Source organism: Balaenoptera physalus (assembly GCF_965194825.1).
Source record: "Balaenoptera physalus genome assembly, chromosome: 2".
NCBI classification, from domain to species: Eukaryota; Metazoa; Chordata; class Mammalia; order Artiodactyla; family Balaenopteridae; genus Balaenoptera; species Balaenoptera physalus.
In genome coordinates this window covers 110,731,108-110,750,992 of record NC_138883.1, presented here as the reverse complement: position 1 = coordinate 110,750,992, position 19,885 = coordinate 110,731,108, and the positions used below count along the sequence as shown (strand labels likewise).

Here is a 19,885-nt window from a genome sequence, read left to right as displayed (position 1 = left end):
TATACCCAAATCCACACGGATGGATAAACAGGTGCCCCCAGCGACACACACACACACACAGAGACTCACAGGTGTGTACACTGACTGCCTACGCAAGTGTAGACATAAATACCCCTGTAGGCTCAGATGACACGCAGGCCATCGTGATTAAGACCCGTTCGTGGTACACCAAACTGGGGAGATGTGTGGTTGAGAGAATGACCACTTGGGGGGGTTGGCACACGGGCACCCTGGGAATCGCCAGACCTTGGCCAGGGGATACCTTGAGGTGGGCGGAGCTGTAAGTCTAAACCTGAGAAGTTAGGCTGATTATTGTCTTGCTGTGCATGTCCATCACCAGAGACAGCCAATCAGTGACACACACAGACCCGCAGATCAGAGGCCAGAAGGTAGGGAATTTGACAAAAAGTTTCACTGTTAGTACTTGTGCTTACTGAGGAGTTTGAACCTGGTCGGGTCAGGACAGCGAGATGGAGGAGGGGGAGATGTACCAGGCCTTCAGGGCAGAACTGTATCCTTTAGAAGCTGCCTGCTTCTCCATCTGGATTTTTTGCCATCAGGAACTAACAAATGGAAAGTGTTTGGAACACACAGCTCTTGGCACATGGTAGCCCCTCAGTGAGTGGTCATTCCATCCCCCAAAACCATGGTAAAATTCTGGCCTGTTCAGCTGTGACGAGGGGAACCAGGGAGACAGCCTGGAGGAGGTGGCAGGAGGGTGAACCTGGGGACGTGAGGTCACGTGCCCGATGTGAACGCCAGCCCTCCTCTCCTGCACAGGGCCCGGCCTTTGTTCATCAAGTGAGAGATGGATCCCTCCTCCAGAGCTGCCTTCTGCTGAAACCTTTGAGGGTCTTGTGTATTCTTTTCGTAAGACATACTATTTCTTTGTAGTAACAATAGCTCTTATAGTGCTTTCTACCTGCCAGGAACTGTTCTATCTGCTTCATCTATAACTAATTTAATCCTCTTAACAATCCCATGAAGTAGGGGCATTATTATTCCCATATTACAGATGGAGGAACTGAGTCCCCAAGGGGTTTAGTAAATTGTGCAAGGTCATACGGTGAATAAGTAGTGGAAGCAGGATGGCACTAGACTCCATTCTCTGACCACTGGGCTCTGCCACCTTTCTGGAAAGATCTGGTTCTTTCTCCTTCGCCCTCACTGATACACCATGGGGCCCTGGATAAGTCCCTGCCGCTCTCTGTCTCTACTTCTTTCTCGGGGAAGCTAAAGTCCTGTCACCTGGGGGCTTCCCAGGGCTGTTGTAAGGCCAAGCTGACTGTCCACCTCCATGCACAGGCTACACGGGAGAAAATGGGCCCCGGTGCGGCCTTCTGGAGAGCAGACATCTCGAGGTGGGTGCTCTGCCTCTTGCCCCCTAGAGCAGGGCAGGGTGGTCAGTCCTCTCTGAGCCCCACCAGCAGCCCCGCAGTTGGACTCACAGGCCCCTTGAGGCCTCCTAGGAGGACCGGGGTTGGAGACACTAATGGGGATGCCAGGAGAGAAAACCCTTCCTCTTAAAGTAAACTCACGCAGACAAAATCATAGACTGAGCACGCAATTTGCACCCCGGCCAAGGCCCTCAGAGCTTAAACATATTCTTTTGGTCTATTTATAGTCCTGGAGAAGTTAAAATTTTCAGAGTAATGGGAGCGCTAACAGATTCCAGCTGGTCAGGGTCTGCCAAGGACTGGCAGGGGAAAGAGTGGGAACCATGGAACCTTCTGGTACAGGACTCTGCACTTCCCAGACCCTCCTCCCTGACTCAGCCTGTGCAGGTGGGACAGGAGACAAGGGCTAGAGAGGAGCCTCTTCACCAGGGGCCATAATAAGGTCTCTCTGTGACCTAAATGGAGGTGAGGCCAGTTGCCCCCGGGCTCCCCTACGTCAAGGCTTTCATTTCACAGAAGCTGGAAGTGAGGCTCAGAGAGGGGCAGTAATCTATCCAGTGTCACGCAGCTAGTGGGACCCAGGCAAGCTCTGGTATCCTGGCCCATGCGTCAGCATTCCTGCAGTAAACCTCAGTGCAAGACCCGAGAATCTGGCTGGAGATGGTCCCTAGCGGGAGACAGTGGGAATTCAACATCCAGTGACCATACGCTCCAGAGCAGACAGCCCCAGCGTGGGCTCCTGGGTGGGGAAGGCACGTCCTGTGTACTCTGAGAAGAGAGCCCCAACTTACTTCCCTGGCATCCAAGGCTACCAACACCTCTTTTAAATATCTCCTTCGCCCCTCCCTACACAAACTCCCCCTCCTGCGACCCCTAGAACGTTCCCAGCTCTCATATTCCTCTGTACTCTTGTCCACACTCTTCCCACCTGGACTGCCTTTACCCCACTTTCTCTGATTAAATGCTCCCACCCCTGAAGGCCTCTCAAGTTCCCATTCCTGGTGGCCCTGTGACTTGTCCTCACTCTGAACTCCTTACTGGAGCTAATAGCCCACCTAAGGAGGCCTGGTATAGTGGATCCTGTAGGGTGTCACCCAGATTCACGATTCCGGATGGATGGAGGCACCCCTTCCTTCTAGCTGCAGGAAACTTAGTGGCTCCCCGCTGAGTCCCTCTGCAGAAACTGCCTTCAGTCAAAGAGCATGGATTCCCCTGAAGTCATGCCCCCTTCCCCAGGGCAGTGGATTGGTCCAGGGTATGGAGGCCCTCCCTCCCTTTCCTCTGGCAGGACAATTCTAAGGACCAACCCACTGCAGAGCTTCCTGGCAGATCAGCTGAGGACGTTGTTGCAACTGCACCTCAGTTCAATTTCTCCCTCTGCCCGTCCTGCTTCCCTTACCCCTCGTAGCGGTTATTCTCAAAAGCTCACTAGTTTCCATCTCAGAGAATGCTTTCCAGGAAAGCTGGTTTATGACACCTGGTAACAGAAGGGTTAAGCAGACAGCCTTGGTTCAAATAGAGATCAACCATGTTTAGCTCCATGACCTGGGCTGAAGTACATAACTTCTCTGACAATTGTTCTATCTATTAAGTGGGAATAATGCTGAGGCATTAGTTCCTATCTGCTGAGGGTTTATGAGGATTAAATGAGGTGATGTATGCATGGTACCGGATATTGAGAAAGGACTTAATGTGCATTAGCTATTATAATTTACATTTAACTTCTCTGAGGTTCGGGTAAACAGGGATAGGATATCATTATCTGCGTCAAGGGGTTGCTGGTGAGAATCAAATAAGATTGATTGAGAGGCAGAGGCTTAAATTCCATGCTGCTGTGACCTAATACAGATTCAGGGGTCAAGTTCCCTGAGGGCTTTGCCCATCCTAGAGCTGTGGTCTGGAGGCCTGAGCCCTCCCCGAAATGGTGAGGATCACTGTATTGCTTTCCTATCACTGCTGTAACAAATTAGCACATTAGTGGCTTCAAACAAAACAAATGTACTATCTTACATTTCTGTGGGTCAGAAGTCTGGTATGGGTCTCACAGGACTAAAGTCAAGGTGTCAGCAGGCTGTGTTCCTTTCTGGAGGTTCTAGGGGTGAATCTGTTTTCTGCTCATTTGGATTGTTGGCAGAATTCAGTTCCTAGGGTTGTGGGACTGAGGTCCCCGTTTTCTTGCTGGCTGTAAAATGAGGCCTCTGGCTTCTAGAGGCCACTGCATTATTTGGCTTGTGGCCCCCTTCCTCCGTCTTCAAAGTCAGTGCAGGCAGATGGAGGACTTCTCAAGGCTACCTTTTTGGTCATCTTCTATTCCTAAGGACACATGTGATTTGGGTCCACCTGGCTAATCCAAGACACTTCCTCTGTCTTAAGGTCTTTAGTCACGCCTGCAAAGTCCCTTTTGCCACGTAAGGTAACATATTCACAGGTTCCAGTGATTAGAACATGGTGGTGGGGAGGCGGGGGTGGGCATTATTCTACCTGCCACAACCACCCAGCACGGGGCAACCTCTGACCCAAAATTCCCCTCCTCCTTTTCTAGGGGGAGGTCTGTGCAGTTCCCTGTGCAGCAGGGACCTACGGCCCCAACTGCTCATCTGTCTGTAGCTGTAACAGCGGTGGCACCTGCTCCCCAGTAGATGGCTCCTGCACCTGCAAGGAGGGTAATGTGCCTTCTTTCCCAATCCCATCCCCTCAGATGTGCACACTGCCCAGGTGGGCTGCCGGCTGAGGGGTCTGGGCTGCTCCTGCCCCACCCACCCACATGCAGGGTCGAGGAGCTTATATGTCAGGTTCCAGCCAAGGAGACCCATGCCAGGGACTTCAACAGCAGGAATGTAATAAAGGGGATTTGTTACCACAGTGTTAGAAGAGCTGAAAGGACTTACAAGGGAACGTGAGCAACGCAGAAAGTAGTAGCTTCTCCCACAGTTGCTACCACTTCTAGGGTGAAAGGGACAAAGGGAGGAAGTGGAGTTCCCAGAGCCTGGGAGTGAGGGCCATCTGGTGGGAGTTGGGATGTGGGCAGAGGGGCTGCAAGATGGTGCTGGAGCACTGAGACACAGCCACCACCAGCGGCCCTGCTCATAGCAGAGAAAGAAGAGGAGATACCTGGCATCTCTCCTGCTCCCGCCCTCCCATCACCGGCCAGGTCTCCCACTGGCAAGCCCATCTGGGAGCAGCTGCAGGGGTCAACCCCCTGGGACACAGAACAGAGCAGGGGAAGGGGAGAAATGGATCTGAGGGCAGACAAGCCAGTAACCAGCCTCAGAATGGGAAATCAGCCTATCACCAAAACACAGGGCCCTGAGATAAGTTTCCTGAGTATATCCTCGGCACAGATAGCCCTCTCCACCTCCACTGGTTCCCTGTCCCAGGTGGGATCATCCACCTGTGGCAAAAAGAGTGAGAACCGGGAGGCAGGAGACCCAGGTTCTGGCCCCCGCTCTCTCAACAGCTTTGCTGTGTTTCTGAGTGGACTCCGAATGTGGAATGTGTGTTCTAACCTAGCAATCAGAGAAGGGGTGGTTTGGGTGTGATGCCTTGTACAGAGCTGGGGGGAGTGGGCAGAAAGCCATGCTGGGCCCAGATGGAGAGGTGACAGCCTCGTTCCCTCCCCTCAGGGTGGCAGGGCCTCGACTGCACCCTGCCGTGTCCCAGTGGGACGTGGGGCCTGAACTGCAACGAGAGCTGCACCTGTGCCAATGGGGCGGCCTGCAGCCCCACCGATGGTTCCTGCTTCTGCACCCCTGGCTGGCTGGGGGACAACTGCGAACTGCCCTGCCCGGTGAGTGTGGGGCGGGGAAGGACGGGGTGGGCCCATCAGCCCCCCATGCCCTTTCCCTGTAGTTTTTTTGTCCACAGAGGTGCACAGAGAAGAGCACTGGACCAGGTGGTGGGACACTTGGATTCAGGTCTCAGCCCTAGCTCTAACCTCTCTGTCCTACTTCCGGCCTCAGCCCTCTCATCTATAAAATGACAGATACTTAGCACATATGGTGATGTGGCCTCACTTTCCCCTGGGTGCTCTTGGGAAACGTTATTGACTCTGGCACATTTACCTGAGCCCAGATGCAGCTTCAGAATCCTTCATGACACAGGGCTACAGGACAGCTCTTACTAATCCATCAGAGTTGCCATTCCTTGATTATAATGTCTAAGCTTCTTTCTGCTTCCAACAGTCTATAATTTTATGATCAAGGTTGGGAGGACTAAACCAAACATTATCCAGTAATAACCCACCTAGACTTAATCCCTGGATCTTCGTCTAAGATACAAGTTAAACCAACTGATAGGATGTTGTTGAATGAGTCCTACAGTCCTGGGTTCCAATCCTGCCTTTGCCTCATCCTAGCTGTGTTACCTGGGGCATGTTACTTCACCTCATCTTTAAATTTTGAATATAATGGAACCATTTCATAGAGTTGTTGTGAAGATTAAGAGAAATGAATTATATGAGACTCTTGATACCTGATGAGCACACAACAAGTGTTGACCGCCACCTTCTTACCCACAAAGAAAAAAATCGTAGTCATTCCTCACATGTGATCAATGTTTTAAAATTTGCAAGGTGCATTTTCATTTACAATTTTAATTAATGATCATTACAGCTCTCTGAGCTTGACCATTGAGAGGTAGGGCAGGACCAACACCTCCCTCCTTCCAAACTGCACACTCTTCGTAATGCAGCCAAAGAATTATTTGGAGTAGCTTCACTGGATCCCCAGTTATAAAAAGTGCCTCCACAGTGCTCCAGCCCCAGTTTCTCTTCATCCTTGTTGGGCAGCGGCTCAGTTTTGTCATCAACATCCAAAAGAAGTGTGAGAACCTCTGAGGAAGAACCTCTGAGGGTCTAGGTCTCGTCATTTCTCTCTCCCCCTTCTCTCCACAGGATGGCACATTTGGGCTGAACTGCAGTGAGCGTTGTGACTGCAGCCACGCTGATGGCTGTGATCCCGTCACAGGCCACTGCTGCTGCCTGGCCGGATGGACAGGTAACTCCCTCTGCCATGCCACCATCCAGGTCCTGTGAAACTGAGCTCTTGGTATTCTCCTGCTTCTCTTGACTGTTCCTTCTTTTTTTTCCTTCACTTTTTCTTCTTCTTGCTCCCTACATACGCACCTTTTCTTAATATCCTCTGGGCTTCAGTTCTCCATTTCATTCCATTTGAGTAAACAGATATTAATTGAACACCTAGTATGTGCAGGCTCTGTTCTAAGGGCTAGGGACAGACCAGTTTAAAAAAATTCAGGCAAAGGTGTGGGTGCTCAATCTGTGTTTGCAGAGGATATGGTGGAGAGGGGGACAGGGAACTTTCTCCTTAGCCCAGGCTCAGACTCCTGGCCCCTACATGTGTCCTGGCAGCTCACCTCCTAAATAGATGGCAAACGCATCCATTTCTCACCAGCCATTGCCACCACCATCGTCCACTGAGCACCATCTCTCAGCAGGCACTGCCTCGGCCTCCCATTTTTCTGTGGGCCTCCCCTCTTGCACAGCTGCATCCACTCTGCACACGGTGGCCAGATCTGTTCACATCAGTCCCTGCTCAGGATGCCTCCATGGCTTCCCATGACACTGATCCAAAATGTTTACAGTGACCTGGGGTCCACATGGCCCTGTAAGGCCCTGCCCAACTCCTCCACCTCTCTTTTGCGCCCTCCCATCACTCACTTCACTCCACCACCTGGGCCAACCACCCTCCCTGACTCCAGGCCTCAAATGTGCATCCCCTCTGCCTAGATCACTATTTCCCCTTCTCTTCACCTAATAACACCTTCTCATCCATCATATTTCAACGTAAAGATGACTTCCTCTGGGAAGGCTCTCTCCCCCTGATACTACCACCTCCCCAACCTGACCAAGACTATGAAACAGCCCCTTTAATTAATTCTCACAGCATTTTGCTGTACTTACTTCAGTTGTCACTGAACTCTGATTTGAGTAACAATTTGTTTATTATCTGCCTCCCACCTTGACCATCAGTTCTCTGGAGGCAGGGACCACATCTGCCTTGTTCACCACTGTATCCACTGCCTGCCACACACTGAGAAATGGTTAAGAACACAGAGCTGGCACCAGACCTCCTTGGGCAAGTCCTTTAACCTCTCAGGGCCTGAATCCTCCATCCGTAAAATGCAGATAATTATAATCCTTATAACTACAAGATCATTTTGAAGTTTAAATGAGTTAATACCTGTAAGCGCTAACAGTGCCTGGCACATAATAGGTGCTCAGTAAGTTTAAGCCACAAATACAGTGTTAATGTTACGTGAATGAACCCACTGGCCATTCCCAAACTTGTGGACAGCAAGGAGAAAGAAATACAGGCGTTGCTGGCAGCATAGGTCCTCAGATAAATAATTCACACCAGGCTGCTGAGCAACCTCTGTTCTCTGCAACCAGAAAGTTTCTGAGCAGCTGAGGGCCGGGGACATTGCTTGCTCTGTAGCATCTCCGACCTGACTCCCTTGCCCTGCCGCTTAGTACAGAGCTAGGCTCCACCCTGGTTACTGGCACCCTAGACTCTTAGCTGGAGCCAAATGGAAATCCATTTTAATTTTTCATTGCCTTAATTTCCAGTGAACCGATAAGATTTCAATGACATCTGGTGCTTAAAAATTCTGTCTTTGATGGACAACCTTTCAGCAAGGTCTCTGCTGTTCTAAAACTAATTTCCCCAAACGTGGTCCTGAAATCACTTCAAAGGAGCAATTGATGTCCTGAGATTTGTCAAGCAGAAGGAAACCGAGGAAAGACAGTGAGGGCGCAGGGTAAAGGCCCCAGCCTCCTGCTCGGCAAGCCCTCCCCACCCACTGCTGACTACCGAGCCCCTGGCATGTTGCTTGTGCCTAGGCTCAACACTTGTTTTTCTTTGCTCTAAGCATGTACATGTCTTCTCCCCTCGCCCCCCTTAGCCACACACTTCTTGACTGGCATGATATCTAATTCACCTTGCCCTGCACATAGTAGGTGCTTATTCAGTGTTTATTGAAATAAATTGAAAGAAGCTGGCCTATAACCATATATGGCCTTTCCCCTTGAAGTGAAGGAGACCTTGACGATGTTCCGCTCCAACCTCCTATGCTACAGGTGAGGAAAGGGAGCTGCCCAAGGTCTCAGGACATTAGTGCCAACAGGATGGGAGACACTGGATTGCACTGTAAAGGGGAACCATTTATTCATTCAACTAGCATTTATTGACTCGAGCCATCACCAAGTCTTTATTTGGCGGCTACCATGTGCCCGGCACTGTGCCAGGCCCAGCAGTAAATGGCAAAATTCAACAGCAATAGCCCCTGGGCACCTACTGTGTGCCAGACACGGTCCTGGGTACTAGAGATGCAAAAATGACCAAGATCATTTCCCTGCCCATTAGGAGCACCTGGATAAAGAGAGTCAGATGTGTCAAGAAGCCATAGTCCCTGTCTTTACAGGACACATACATATGAAATATTCAAATGATAGGTAGGGACAAAGTTGTATGCCACTATCAAATAGATGCTTGAATCCCTAGGCAGACATTCAGGAAGACTTCCTGGAGAAGGAAGACCCAAAAACCCAAAAGAGTCTCTGAAGGATGTGGGCTGCTGAATTGCTGCTAGCCTTGTGACATGAACTAGAGGTCACAATATATAGATTCTTAGCCTAGCTTTACCCACCAATGTAGATGTGTAGGGGGCCCTGAAAGATAAAGCAGGGAGATTCCCTAAGGGTAAGAAGGGGAGGGACCCCTAAGGGGGATTAGTATCCTCATTCAACAATAGGGAAAACAGGGCCTAGAGAAGGCAAGTAACTGATGATGCCACTCCTCTTCAGAAGCTGTAGTTGGCGAGCCTCCCTTTAGGCCAAGGTCAAGCCCTTTGACCGCACCGGTGCAACTGGACTTTCCACGCAGGGGGAAACCCTGGACCCTTCTCTCCACTTAGATGCCAATGTCTTAAGTTCCGGGGGGCTCTTAGGACATACAAGAACCTCAAACAGGAGCCCCACACCCACAGAACCAGGCCTCGACTAGAATAATTGGCAGATCCTAGAACCCAGTGGACCCTTGCAGCCATCTGCAATCTGAGCATAATCACCTTACACCTGTGGTTCTTAATCTCCAAAAAAGAGGACACCTTTTGACATGAAAACATTTGGAGGATCCCACACGTGAGAGGAGCTGTACTTTTAACATCCACTGATTTGGGGGAAATCATGATAGCACCAAGCTGCCATGAATTCAGGGGTGCTTTTGCATGCATTGTGTTTTATTAATCACAGTAATATCTGCATACAGTTTTAGGGAAAAGCCTACAACTATGGGAAAGAGCCTTGGGCAGCCTAACCAAGGGTGCTTGCTGCACAGGAGGGATTGGAGGCCCCCGTCAGACAGTGGAGCTCCTCCGTAGTCCAGGGCGCCTCCCAAGAGCAGCAGGGTCCCTCGGCCTGCAGTCTGAACAGGTTGTTTTCAACAACCACAGGCCAAAGAATTCCTTGGGGCAGATCATGGCTTTTGGTTTTAAACAGTTTTTTGGTTTCCCCCGCCCCAGGCTCCCCTTCTGTCCATCCGTGTTGCTTGTCCGGGCTTCACCTCTTGTGCACCCGAAACTCCACTGGGAGAGACCTCCATTGAGGAGGAAATGTGACCACCAGATTCTCACTGGGGAAAGACTGTATTCCCAGGAAGAAGCTCCCCGCACCCCGTTCCCTCCATTCAGAGGCCTATTTCCTGCAGAGTGGCATCTGAAGCCTCCACCCTGCTGCAGAATTGAGCTGTCACAGGGAGGGAGGCCCAGGGAGGGAGCATGGGCTAAACTGAGGTGCTGGAGAAGAGTAAAACCTGTTGCATCCCCTCCCTCTCCACCCTCTCCCTCTGTTCTGCCCCCTCGCCTTTCCCCACCCGCCCAGGTCAGCTTGTACAATTCCAGCCTGCCTCTAAACTGGTCCCACCACTCTCCTGCTGCTGCTAGGGCCGGCTCTGTTCACTGAGCCTGAATGTCTTCCTCCCTCTTTCTTTTTCTTTCTCACGCTCCCTGTCCTTATAACAAGGCAGACGTGCTTTTTAAACTAATTCTGCTCCTCTCTGAGCCTCTGATATTCACCTTCCAAAGCCAAATTGGTCTCCTGGGTCCCCACGGTCCATTCACCTTACGCGTGGCGGAATAGAAGCCTTTCTGCCTGGGAGGAGACCCCACGCCAGAGCTGGGCGTCCAGGCTCAGGTCTTTTAAAATTCTTCTCAGCCTTCAGGCTGTAATCACCCCAACACGTATTTCCTTTCTCTCAGCTCAAAAAGACCATGTAGGCCTTGCTCCTCTTTCTTTCTGACAGATTCCATCCCTTCCCGCATAGGCCACTGTATGTCAAACTGAAGGTCATTAAATCAATTTTTTGGGTCACAACTAGCTTTTTTTTTTCTTAAGGACATAGAATACATCATAGTGCAGAAAAAACACTAGATTGCATCACAGTGACAGTAAATGTCATTTGCAAAATGTTGGTTTCTATTATACATGTGTGTGCACATTTGACATAAAATACATATTGCACTGAGGACTGTGGTCAAAAGAATCTGAAAAGACCCCACCCACTCTCTAAGCCACTGCCCAGGGGCTGGTTGGCTAGGGCCCAGCAAGGATCAGTGGCTCCTAGGCTAACGTGGGTGGGCATGTAACTCACTCCCAGCTCATGTAGCCCCCATAATGGCACTCACTTGCTGCACTAACTTTGGATTCCAGCTAAGATGTCAAAGACAAAGGAAGCCCTTCATGATCTGATCCCTTCTGATTCCCACAATCTCATCTCTTGCCGTATCCCATCTTGTACTTCATGGTTCAACCACACTATGCTGTTTTATCTTTCAAGGCGTGATTCTCTCTCCTGCCTCCTGCTCTTTGCACATAGGGTTTCCTTTATCTGGTCAATTCCTCTTTGGTCTTTAGGACTCAGTTCAGGCAGCACCTCTTCCTGGAAGCCCTCCCTGACCAGCCAAGCATCTCTGTTTTTTTCTTCCATATTCCCAGATGTACTGTGTTTGCGTCCACCTCTTCTTACTGCATAGTACACCCCCCCATTCTTCCTTTCACCCTCGCCCCTTACCACTGACCCGAGTCTGCCTCTGGCCCACAGGCATCCACTGTGACAGCACGTGTCCGCCCGGTCGCTGGGGCCCCAACTGCTCCGTGTCCTGCAGCTGCGAGAACGGCGGCTCCTGCTCCCCAGAGGATGGGAGCTGCGAGTGTGCCCCGGGCTTCCGAGGACCCTTATGCCAGAGAAGTAAGGCTGAGACCCTACCCCGCAGACCTCAGACAGCTCACGCTCCCCAGCCTTCCCAGCTGGAACTAGGACTGGCCTGAGAGAGACTGGGCTTACACAGTCAGTCCCCATCAAGTCCCTCCCTCTAATCCCCTTTCTCCTGGCCCTGACTTTTCTGTCCCCAAGTTCAGGGCCTAGCCTGGCTCCCCAGTAGAAACAGGACCAGACCACAACTCCTCTCTGTAGAAAGGGACGGGCCCTCCCAGGTGTGGGGCAGACGCGACTCTCCCCATGCTTCTGAGAAGCCTCTCTTCATCGCTGTGTGGGACTGGACAAGTGGCCAGGCTGGCTGGGACCCCTTGGGCTGCTGACCACCGTCTCCCCTTCACCCCCAGTCTGCGCCCCTGGGTTCTATGGCCACAGCTGCGCCCAGCCGTGCCCCCTCTGCGTGCACAGCAGCGGGCCCTGCCATCACGCCAGCGGCATCTGTGAGTGCCTCCCCGGATTCTCCGGAACCCTCTGCAACCAAGGTACCGTTTCCAGGGGGAAGGTGTGTGGGCCAGCGAGACGAGGAGTTCCAGGAGGGAAGCAGCAGGGAAGGAAGGTTCAGGATTCTCATTACACTCTGTGGGGGCAGCGCCTTGGCTCTTCAGGGCTTGGGCCTCCCTTAATAAGAACTGGACACACCACGGGGCGTGAGACAAAGCCATTATGCAGTTGAAGGAACAGGCTCAGAGAGGTTAAATGACTTCTCCATGGTCTCACAGCTAGAAGCGGCAGAGCTGAGAAACAAATTCTGACTCCAAAGCCCAGTCTAAATGGATAAAAAATGAAACAAGCGTAGATGAGGTCCACATATGAAGTGACCCCAAAGGGCTTGTGCTGAGTGCCAAGTGGGAAAGGCAGAGAACACTGTGGGCGCTCAGAGGAGACAGTTCTGGCCTCGCTGGAGGTGGCAACTTCCCAGCCCTTCTCCCCTCACACTCACGCCAACACTAATCCCTCACCACACGCTTTCCTGTCTCAGCTGCAGAATCCACAGCACCAACTCCAGCCAACTCTTCCACTCAACAGGAGTTGAAAAGGGAGATAAAGCTTATCGAATTGATATGCTGCTAAACTGGCTCTCTGTGGGGGAAAAGCCCTAATCTGTATCATTTGCAAATTTCCATGTTGTAGATATTCCCACCATGGCTGATTCTAAGGTACCAATGGTTTAACACCAGTCGTGAAATTCCCGAATATTTAATAGCCAGTGTGAAGGTAGAAGCTGGCTCCGTTGCACGCCATTGCTTATTGCCGTCCCTGGCTTAGTTAGGCCAAGGCAGGGTGGATTTGGGGGACGGCTCCGTGCGTGTAGGACTTCAGCTGGGCCTTAGCCTAAAAGGCAGAGATGGAAGAAAGGCATTGTGGGTAGAGGAACAAACCTGGGCAAAGCACAGAGGCTTGCATATGCGACTATCCAGCCATAGGGAATGGCAGGAGGATGCAGGTGCTGTGGATGGCAAAGGAGACTGAGAAGGTAGTCTGGGGACTCCTGGAAAGTTTTAAACACAAGGTTGCAGAATTTGTACTTTAACCTGTAAGGAGCGAAAGGATCTTAGTCTAAGGTAAACTTAGAGCTAAAAGCAACTTCAAGGTCATCTGTGAGAGTCTCATCTGGCCTCTGCTTAAATACTTCCTTTGAGAGCTCACTGCATCCCAGGAGACTGGATTCTTTTGATGAATAATGACCACTGAGCTCGGCTATTTTTCTAAGCGTGTGGGCCATTAATATGTATGAGTGGAAAGTTAACTCTGTGATGCTTTGAGGTCGTGAGAAGTTTGGACCCCAGGGAAACATATGTGACAGTTTCATTTGCTTGCAGTCCTCCTAGGACAGTTTAATCATAACCTGACATGTCGAGGTTTACTTATTAAACATCGGAGACCCAGCCGTCAATACAGATAGGCCGGGTCTAAATTAGGATCTAAGCAGCCCGAGGAGTAACTCTCACATCCTGCAATGTCTGATTTATCGCCCGCTGGCCTAATGAGTATTTTCCACACATAGATCTAATAGAGTTTGCTATTAATGGCAACTGCCCTGGTTAAGTCTCAAACCTTGTAAAAAATTGAACTGACGCTTTCTAATCACTGGCTTTCCAGCGAGTTACAAATTACAGACACTGCTTATGCAGAATCATTAAACATAGATTAAATACAACCAGATGTTTTCTTTTCACCAGCCCCCCCCTTCTCTCCACCACCCCTCTCTTTGCCTCACTCTTGATTCAGCTAAGAAGTCAACCAATTAATGTACTAGACTGATCACATTAGCAGCTCTGTGGGTGAATTTGTCAGCCTTGCGTATGTGAGAAAGACTTCAAATATAAGACTGTCTTGTTAGAGGAGCTCAGAGTTGGTTTTAGGGTGGGTGTCAGTGGAGCATCTCTGGCACCCAGCTCCCCACAGAGGGCCAGGACAAGGGGATGGGTTCCCCACATCATGTACCTCCCAGAGGCAGGGAAGAGCATGCTGGGTGAAGCCAAAGCTGGAGGCTGAGCTGCAAACAGGTGAGATGCATGTCATCCTCCTGGCAGTGGACCTGCCCTGGAAGGAGCTAAGGTTTTTGCTAGGGAAGAGCACAGGGCCCAAATCAGCCAGCGTGCCCATAACCATTAACTATAGCCCAAGGCCAGTGGGTGAGGGTTATCAGTCCCATTTCAAAGATGAGGAAACGGAGACTGAGAGGGGTGATGTGGTTTTCTCAGAGGTACTTAGCCAGTGAGTGGCAGACCTTCCTGGCTGTGTGACCTTGGGCAAGTTACTTAACCCCTCAGTCCCTCAGTTTCCTCATCTGTAGAGTTAGTAATAATGAAAATATGCAATAATGAGAGTATTACAAGGTTAATTGAACTAATATTTGTGAAGCATTCTGAACAGTGGTACATAAAATTGCCATAGAAGTGTTTGTTGAATACATAAATAAAACTAGCACCCAAACCCAAGGCTTTGGGCTGGAGAGCCTGGTATTGTTTGTCCCAACTGCTAATCATGTCTAGGAGAGGCACAGAGTGGCCACAGATCCAGGTGCCCACCGTCCAGTTGGGGAAAGGCTGGCACTGTGAGGCAGTGTGGCCTAAGGGAGGGGTGCCAGCCCAAAGTTCGAGAGATGTGGGCCTGGGGAAGTTGCTTTTCTTCAAGAATCAACACCTTCCCCTGATGCTCTGTGTGGCTCAGCCAAATGAGGGCCTCAGGGATTCAAGGACTTCCTCTCCCATAACAGGGATGCAAGGAGGCCATCTTGGAGGGTGTAGGGCCAGCTGGAACCGGGCTTTGAGGGGAGCATGTCAAACTGAGAGGAGCTCGAAGGGGCAGGGGTCACTGATTCCAGCAGAACCCACTGGAACGTCACTGCTCCTGGGCCGGTTTTGGCCATTTGGGGAATAGTTCCTGAGTGTTTGCTGTATGTCATGTACTGTGCTGGGCACTCGGACACAAAAAAGAACAAGAGAGCCAAGTTCCCTGCCCTCACAAAGCCTGCAGTCCAGAGGGGAAAATTCTGAGCTCAGCCTTTCCCAGCAGAACTTGGGGGCGGGGGTGGGGGGAGAGGGGGCAGCAGTTTATTTCCGCATATTCAGCCATCGTGCCTTGAGCACCTGTTATTTTTCCAGGCATTGTGGGTGTACAGACATGGGTGGAACCCAGGCCTGGCCTGAAACGGCTCACAAGCCACAGTAACAGAAGACCAGGGAAGAACCTAATAGAGGGTCCTAGAAGCTCAAACAGGGACACAGCCTCCCAGAACAGAGAAGAGGGGTGAATCTGTTAGGATTAAGTTCAGCTATAAGTAACATAAAAACCCAAAATAACTGACTTGAAGATGACAAGCTTTGTTTCCCTCACACATTTACAAAAAAACCAAAAAAGATAAAAAGAAAGAAAAGCAAAGACCCAGAAGTAGGCCACTAGGGAGTGGTAGGGTAGCTTACATAGATGTCAGGGACCCAGGCTCCTTCTATCTTGTTGTTCTGCCATCCTCAGCACATGGCTTCCACCTCTGAGGAGAGGTAGCTGCTTGAGCTCCAGCTATCTTACCCACAATTCTCATCCATAATCCACATTATTCTTCAACAGGAAGGATGAATGGGCAAATAAAGACACGCATTTCCACTTACCATTGGTCAGAATGTAGTCACGTGGCCATACCCCGCTGTGCAGGTGGCCATAAGCCCAGTTAAAACTCTACTTAAGGAAGAAGAGAATTGATATTGAAGGACTAGCTGTCTACTACAGAGGGATCATCGGGGAGGCGGCACTTAAGATGTGTCTTGTAGGCAGGGTAGGATTTCCACAGCTGGGCATGAGGGTCAGGGAAATTCTGGGAGGGAACAGCTGGAGTGAAAGCACAGAGGAGGAAATGCATGGGGTGTTATTTGGAAAGTGGTGTGTGGTCCAATGTCTGGGTGATGAGGTATGTTTAAGTGCTGATCTCTAGGATCTAGGTTTTACTCTGGGGCACTAGGGTGCCACTGAGGATGTTTGAGCAGGGCATAGGAGTGCCATGAAGAGAGCTGTGCTTTAGAGAGCTCAGGCTGTAGCAAGCAGGTGGAGGATGAATTGAGAGGGAATTGAGAGGGAGGTGCTCGGTGAACACTCACATCTAGTCCTCAAGGAGCTTGCAGCTTTGTTGAGGAAACCAGCCCTTCCTCCAGGAGCCAAGGAATGACTCCTCCAGGAGGGGCCGGGATCAATAATCCTACAAAGGACTCAAGGTGGAAATACCATGGGAGCTCAGTGGAAGAGAGCACCTTGTGGACCCAGGAGGGCACTCCTGGGGAGGAGGCTGAACTGAGGCTCAAGGAACAGGTTGGATTTGGAGAGACAGAGGAAACAGGGGGACAGGGATAGATGTTCGGGGCCGGTCCTCCAGCCGTCTAACTGCAGACAGACCTGCCACCCTGCATTTGTCCCTCTCCTTCCAGCTATAAACATTCCCTGCCCTTGCAGTTGTGAGATCAGTGATGCTGACACAAGTGTGGTAATGGAAAGCAGAAGGCTGCGGGGCAGTGCAGGGACCACTGGACTGAGTGCGGAGCTGGGATTCCCAGCCACACCACTTCTGTCTGTGAGACCTCAGTCAAGTGATTCTACCCCTATGGGCCTCAGTTCGTTCCTGTCAGAGGGAATCATTAATAGAGGCTCCCGAAGAAGGCAGCTGCGGACACAAGAGGGGGAACTCGTTGATGTGGAAATGGAGAAGGGTGATGGGGGTGCTGAGGTGGGCAGTTCCCACCCAGATCCGTGACCCCAGGGTGGCCATGGCTGTGGCCTGGGAACTTCTGGGGGTGCAGCTGTGGGTGGTGGTCTGAGGAGTACAAGTGGGAGGGCGGGTGCCAGGCTGTCCTGTGCCCACAGTGTGTGCTGGAGGGCACTTTGGGCAGGACTGTGCCCAGCTCTGCTCCTGTGCCAACAACGGGACCTGCAGCCCCATCGATGGCTCCTGCCAATGCTTCCCTGGGTGGATTGGCAAGGACTGCTCACAGGGTAAGCTGCTGCCCCCGGGAATGCTCCCCCGGGAATGCCCCCCGACCGCGGTCAGGCCCAGCAACACCCACTCCCTGCCCAGAACCTCTCTGCCCCTGGTGCTTCTACCTCCCAGGGCTGAAATCTCCTGCAGATAGGAATGTCCACTTGAGCCCCATATAGTCTCTGTAGCTAACGGGATGAATTACTAGGATTGATCACTGGCATTATTAACTGCTAGTATTAAAGATATGGACATTATTGGTAGTATCATTAATACTATGAACGCTGAGTATTAATACTCCTAGCACCTGAGCAAGGAGTAGCCCCTAAGTTTGGATGCGGGGGAAGAGGGAGTAGGGAAGTGAGGGGAGGCCCGGGCAGTTGCCTCGCAAGGGTGTCCTCTGGGTGGCTCATGTGACTGATGTCCTGGGCATCATAGGCCTGGGCAGAGCATTGTAGGGGGTGTTCATATAAGGTGAACCCAATCTGATACAGAGGTAACAGGGACCCCCAATTTAAAGGCAGAGACTCAGCCTCTGCCCCGTGGAGTCCTTGGCTGATGGGTGAGACCCAGCCAGTACCCCTAGGACGGTCCCAGTTAAGATTTCCTGGCCCAGGACTTCCCTGGTGGTCCAGTGGTTAAGATGCTGCACTTCCACTGAAGGGGGCAAGGGTTTGATCCCTGGTCAGGGAACTAAGATCCTGCATGCCGGGCAGTGGCCAAAACAAACAAACTGGCCTGAAGGCATTTCCATTCTGATGGAGGAGACACCCGTGCCATCCTCCGGGAGCTCATTAGCTCCCTGAGGAAAAAGAAGTTCCTACCCTGGGAAAGTCCCCCCCCATCCTCATGGGGAAGTTAGTACACACAGTATTCACACCGTAAACCGCAGTGTTTACAGTTTACCACACACTCCAAATCACAGTCATTCCCCTAAGAGGGAAAGTTCAGAAGCCCTCAGAACTGGGAGAGTGGGCAGAGAATCCAGGCTTAATGGGAATCCTGGGTGACTGGGTCAAGAGATGAGTGGAGGAATTCTGGGAACAGTGGTTAAGCCCTGTGAAAGCCAGGAAATGCCACCCGGGGGCATCCTGGCGTCTTGGCTGACATGCACTCCCCCTTCCTCTCCCTCCCTCTCCCTCCCTCCTCGTCTGCCCCTCTCTGCCTGGCCCTCACCCTCTGCATCCCACCCACACCCAGCTTGCCCATCTGGGTTCTGGGGCCCCGCCTGCTTCCACACATGCAGCTGCCACAACGGGGCGAGCTGTAGCACCGAGGATGGGGCCTGCCACTGCACCCCTGGTTGGACCGGACTCTTCTGCACGCAGCGTAAGCCCCGCCTCCCAGCCTCCCAGCTATTTGGAATCCCATGCTGCGGCCTGCTGGCTGCCGTGGGCATCGTCTGGACCTGCAGTGGAGGGAGGGAGGAGGCAGGCCCCAGGGCTGGGAGCTATCCACCCCCACCACCCACCGCTGGGGTTGAAGAGCCTGGCCGGACTCAGGGGGTTGATGCGCCCAAAGTCCTGGAAGGTCAGGGCTATCGGGTACCCCAGCAATCACCAAAACCAGACCCTCCCTGGACGGGGCCCAGCACGGGGAGGAGCAGCCTGTGGTTGCACAGCAAAGAGGCATCAGCCTGGCCTCTGGTTCCAAGGTACCCTTGTCCAAAGGACTCCCTGCCTCTTCAGCGTGAGGGTTCCGAGCGTGGAGCGTGCAGGGTCTCGCTAGTCCTCACTCCATGCTCAGAGAAAGACGGGGCAGGAGACAGGTTTGGTCCCAGCTGCACCTCAGCCGTTGCCCCCACCCTGTTTCTCTTCAGGCTGCCCAGCAGCGTTTTATGGGAAGGACTGCGGGCACGTGTGCCAGTGCCAGAACGGTGCCAGCTGTGACCACATCAGCGGCAAGTGTACCTGCCGCACGGGCTTCACCGGGCGACACTGTGAGCAGAGTAAGCTGTCCCGACCCCTAACCTTGGTGTCAATGCCAGGCCTCAGCCTCCTGCAGGGGAAGCCTCCCCCTTTGAGGGCCACCCATCAGGGCCCTGCACCGCCTGCTCCCTTGACTTTTGGAGCAACTCCCAAGGAGAAAACCTGAAGGTTGGGCCTACGTTGGCTTCTGAAGAGTTTCTTCCTTCGGTGGGGGTGGGGATGGGGCATGTGGAGGCAGAGCAGAGCCTTTGTTGGGGGAGGAGCTTAGTGAGAGAGTAGAGGGAGGCAGATCTTGTTTGATTGATCTTTGAAGCCCCTGTGGCACCCAGCTCAGGGCCTGACACACGGAAGATGCTGTGTAAATATGGACCAGATGAGGAGGAGGTAGGGGTGGGTGTCCCCCCACTCAGGGTTATAGGTGTTCTGTCTAGCCCCAAGTAGCAAACCAAAGCACATCAGGAGCTACAGAGAAAGAGGCTTCACCCCGTGAGGCAGAACTAATCCTCACAGCTGCCCACATATGGGATGGGAGGGGTGGAGAGTGGGCGCACCTCATGGTCGACTCCAATTCTTCTTCGTGCTACACAGGATGTGCCCCAGGAACCTTTGGCTATGGGTGTCAGCAGCTATGTGAGTGCATGAACAATGCCACCTGTGACCATGTCACAGGCACCTGTTATTGCAGCTCTGGATTCAAAGGGATCAGGTGTGACCAAGGTAATACACAGATGGCAGAGTCCCCGGGGAAGGGGGCTATGGAAAGGGCCCCACGGGGCGGGCTCTAGGGAGTATCCAATGGGAATGACTGAA

At 52.0% G+C, this 19,885-nt stretch overlaps 1 protein-coding gene across 27 annotated transcripts in view; it reads left to right on the top strand.

Moving 5' to 3' along the window:
- Nucleotides 1-19,885, top strand: part of MEGF11 (multiple EGF like domains 11) — a 366,746-nt gene that overhangs the window by 330,098 nt on the left and 16,763 nt on the right. For 21 of the 27 annotated variants that reach the window (XR_014258455.1, XR_014258456.1, XM_082445212.1 and 18 more), the window contains 9 exons: nt 3,940-4,060; nt 5,021-5,184; nt 6,289-6,391; nt 11,510-11,656; nt 12,031-12,165; nt 17,036-17,164; nt 18,348-18,476; nt 18,967-19,095; nt 19,664-19,792. Coding sequence is in view for 25 of the 27 variants with exons in the window: in XM_082445212.1 (XP_082301338.1) it covers nt 3,940-4,060; nt 5,021-5,184; nt 6,289-6,391; nt 11,510-11,656; nt 12,031-12,165; nt 17,036-17,164; nt 18,348-18,476; nt 18,967-19,095; nt 19,664-19,792 (1,186 nt within the window). In the remaining 2 variants the exon portion in view is untranslated. The remainder of the gene's footprint in view (nt 1-3,939; nt 4,061-5,020; nt 5,185-6,288; nt 6,392-11,509; nt 11,657-12,030; nt 12,166-17,035; nt 17,165-18,347; nt 18,477-18,966; nt 19,096-19,663; nt 19,793-19,885) is intronic. The other 6 variants (XM_082445213.1, XM_082445211.1, XM_082445207.1 and 3 more) reach the window with 1 other exon arrangement.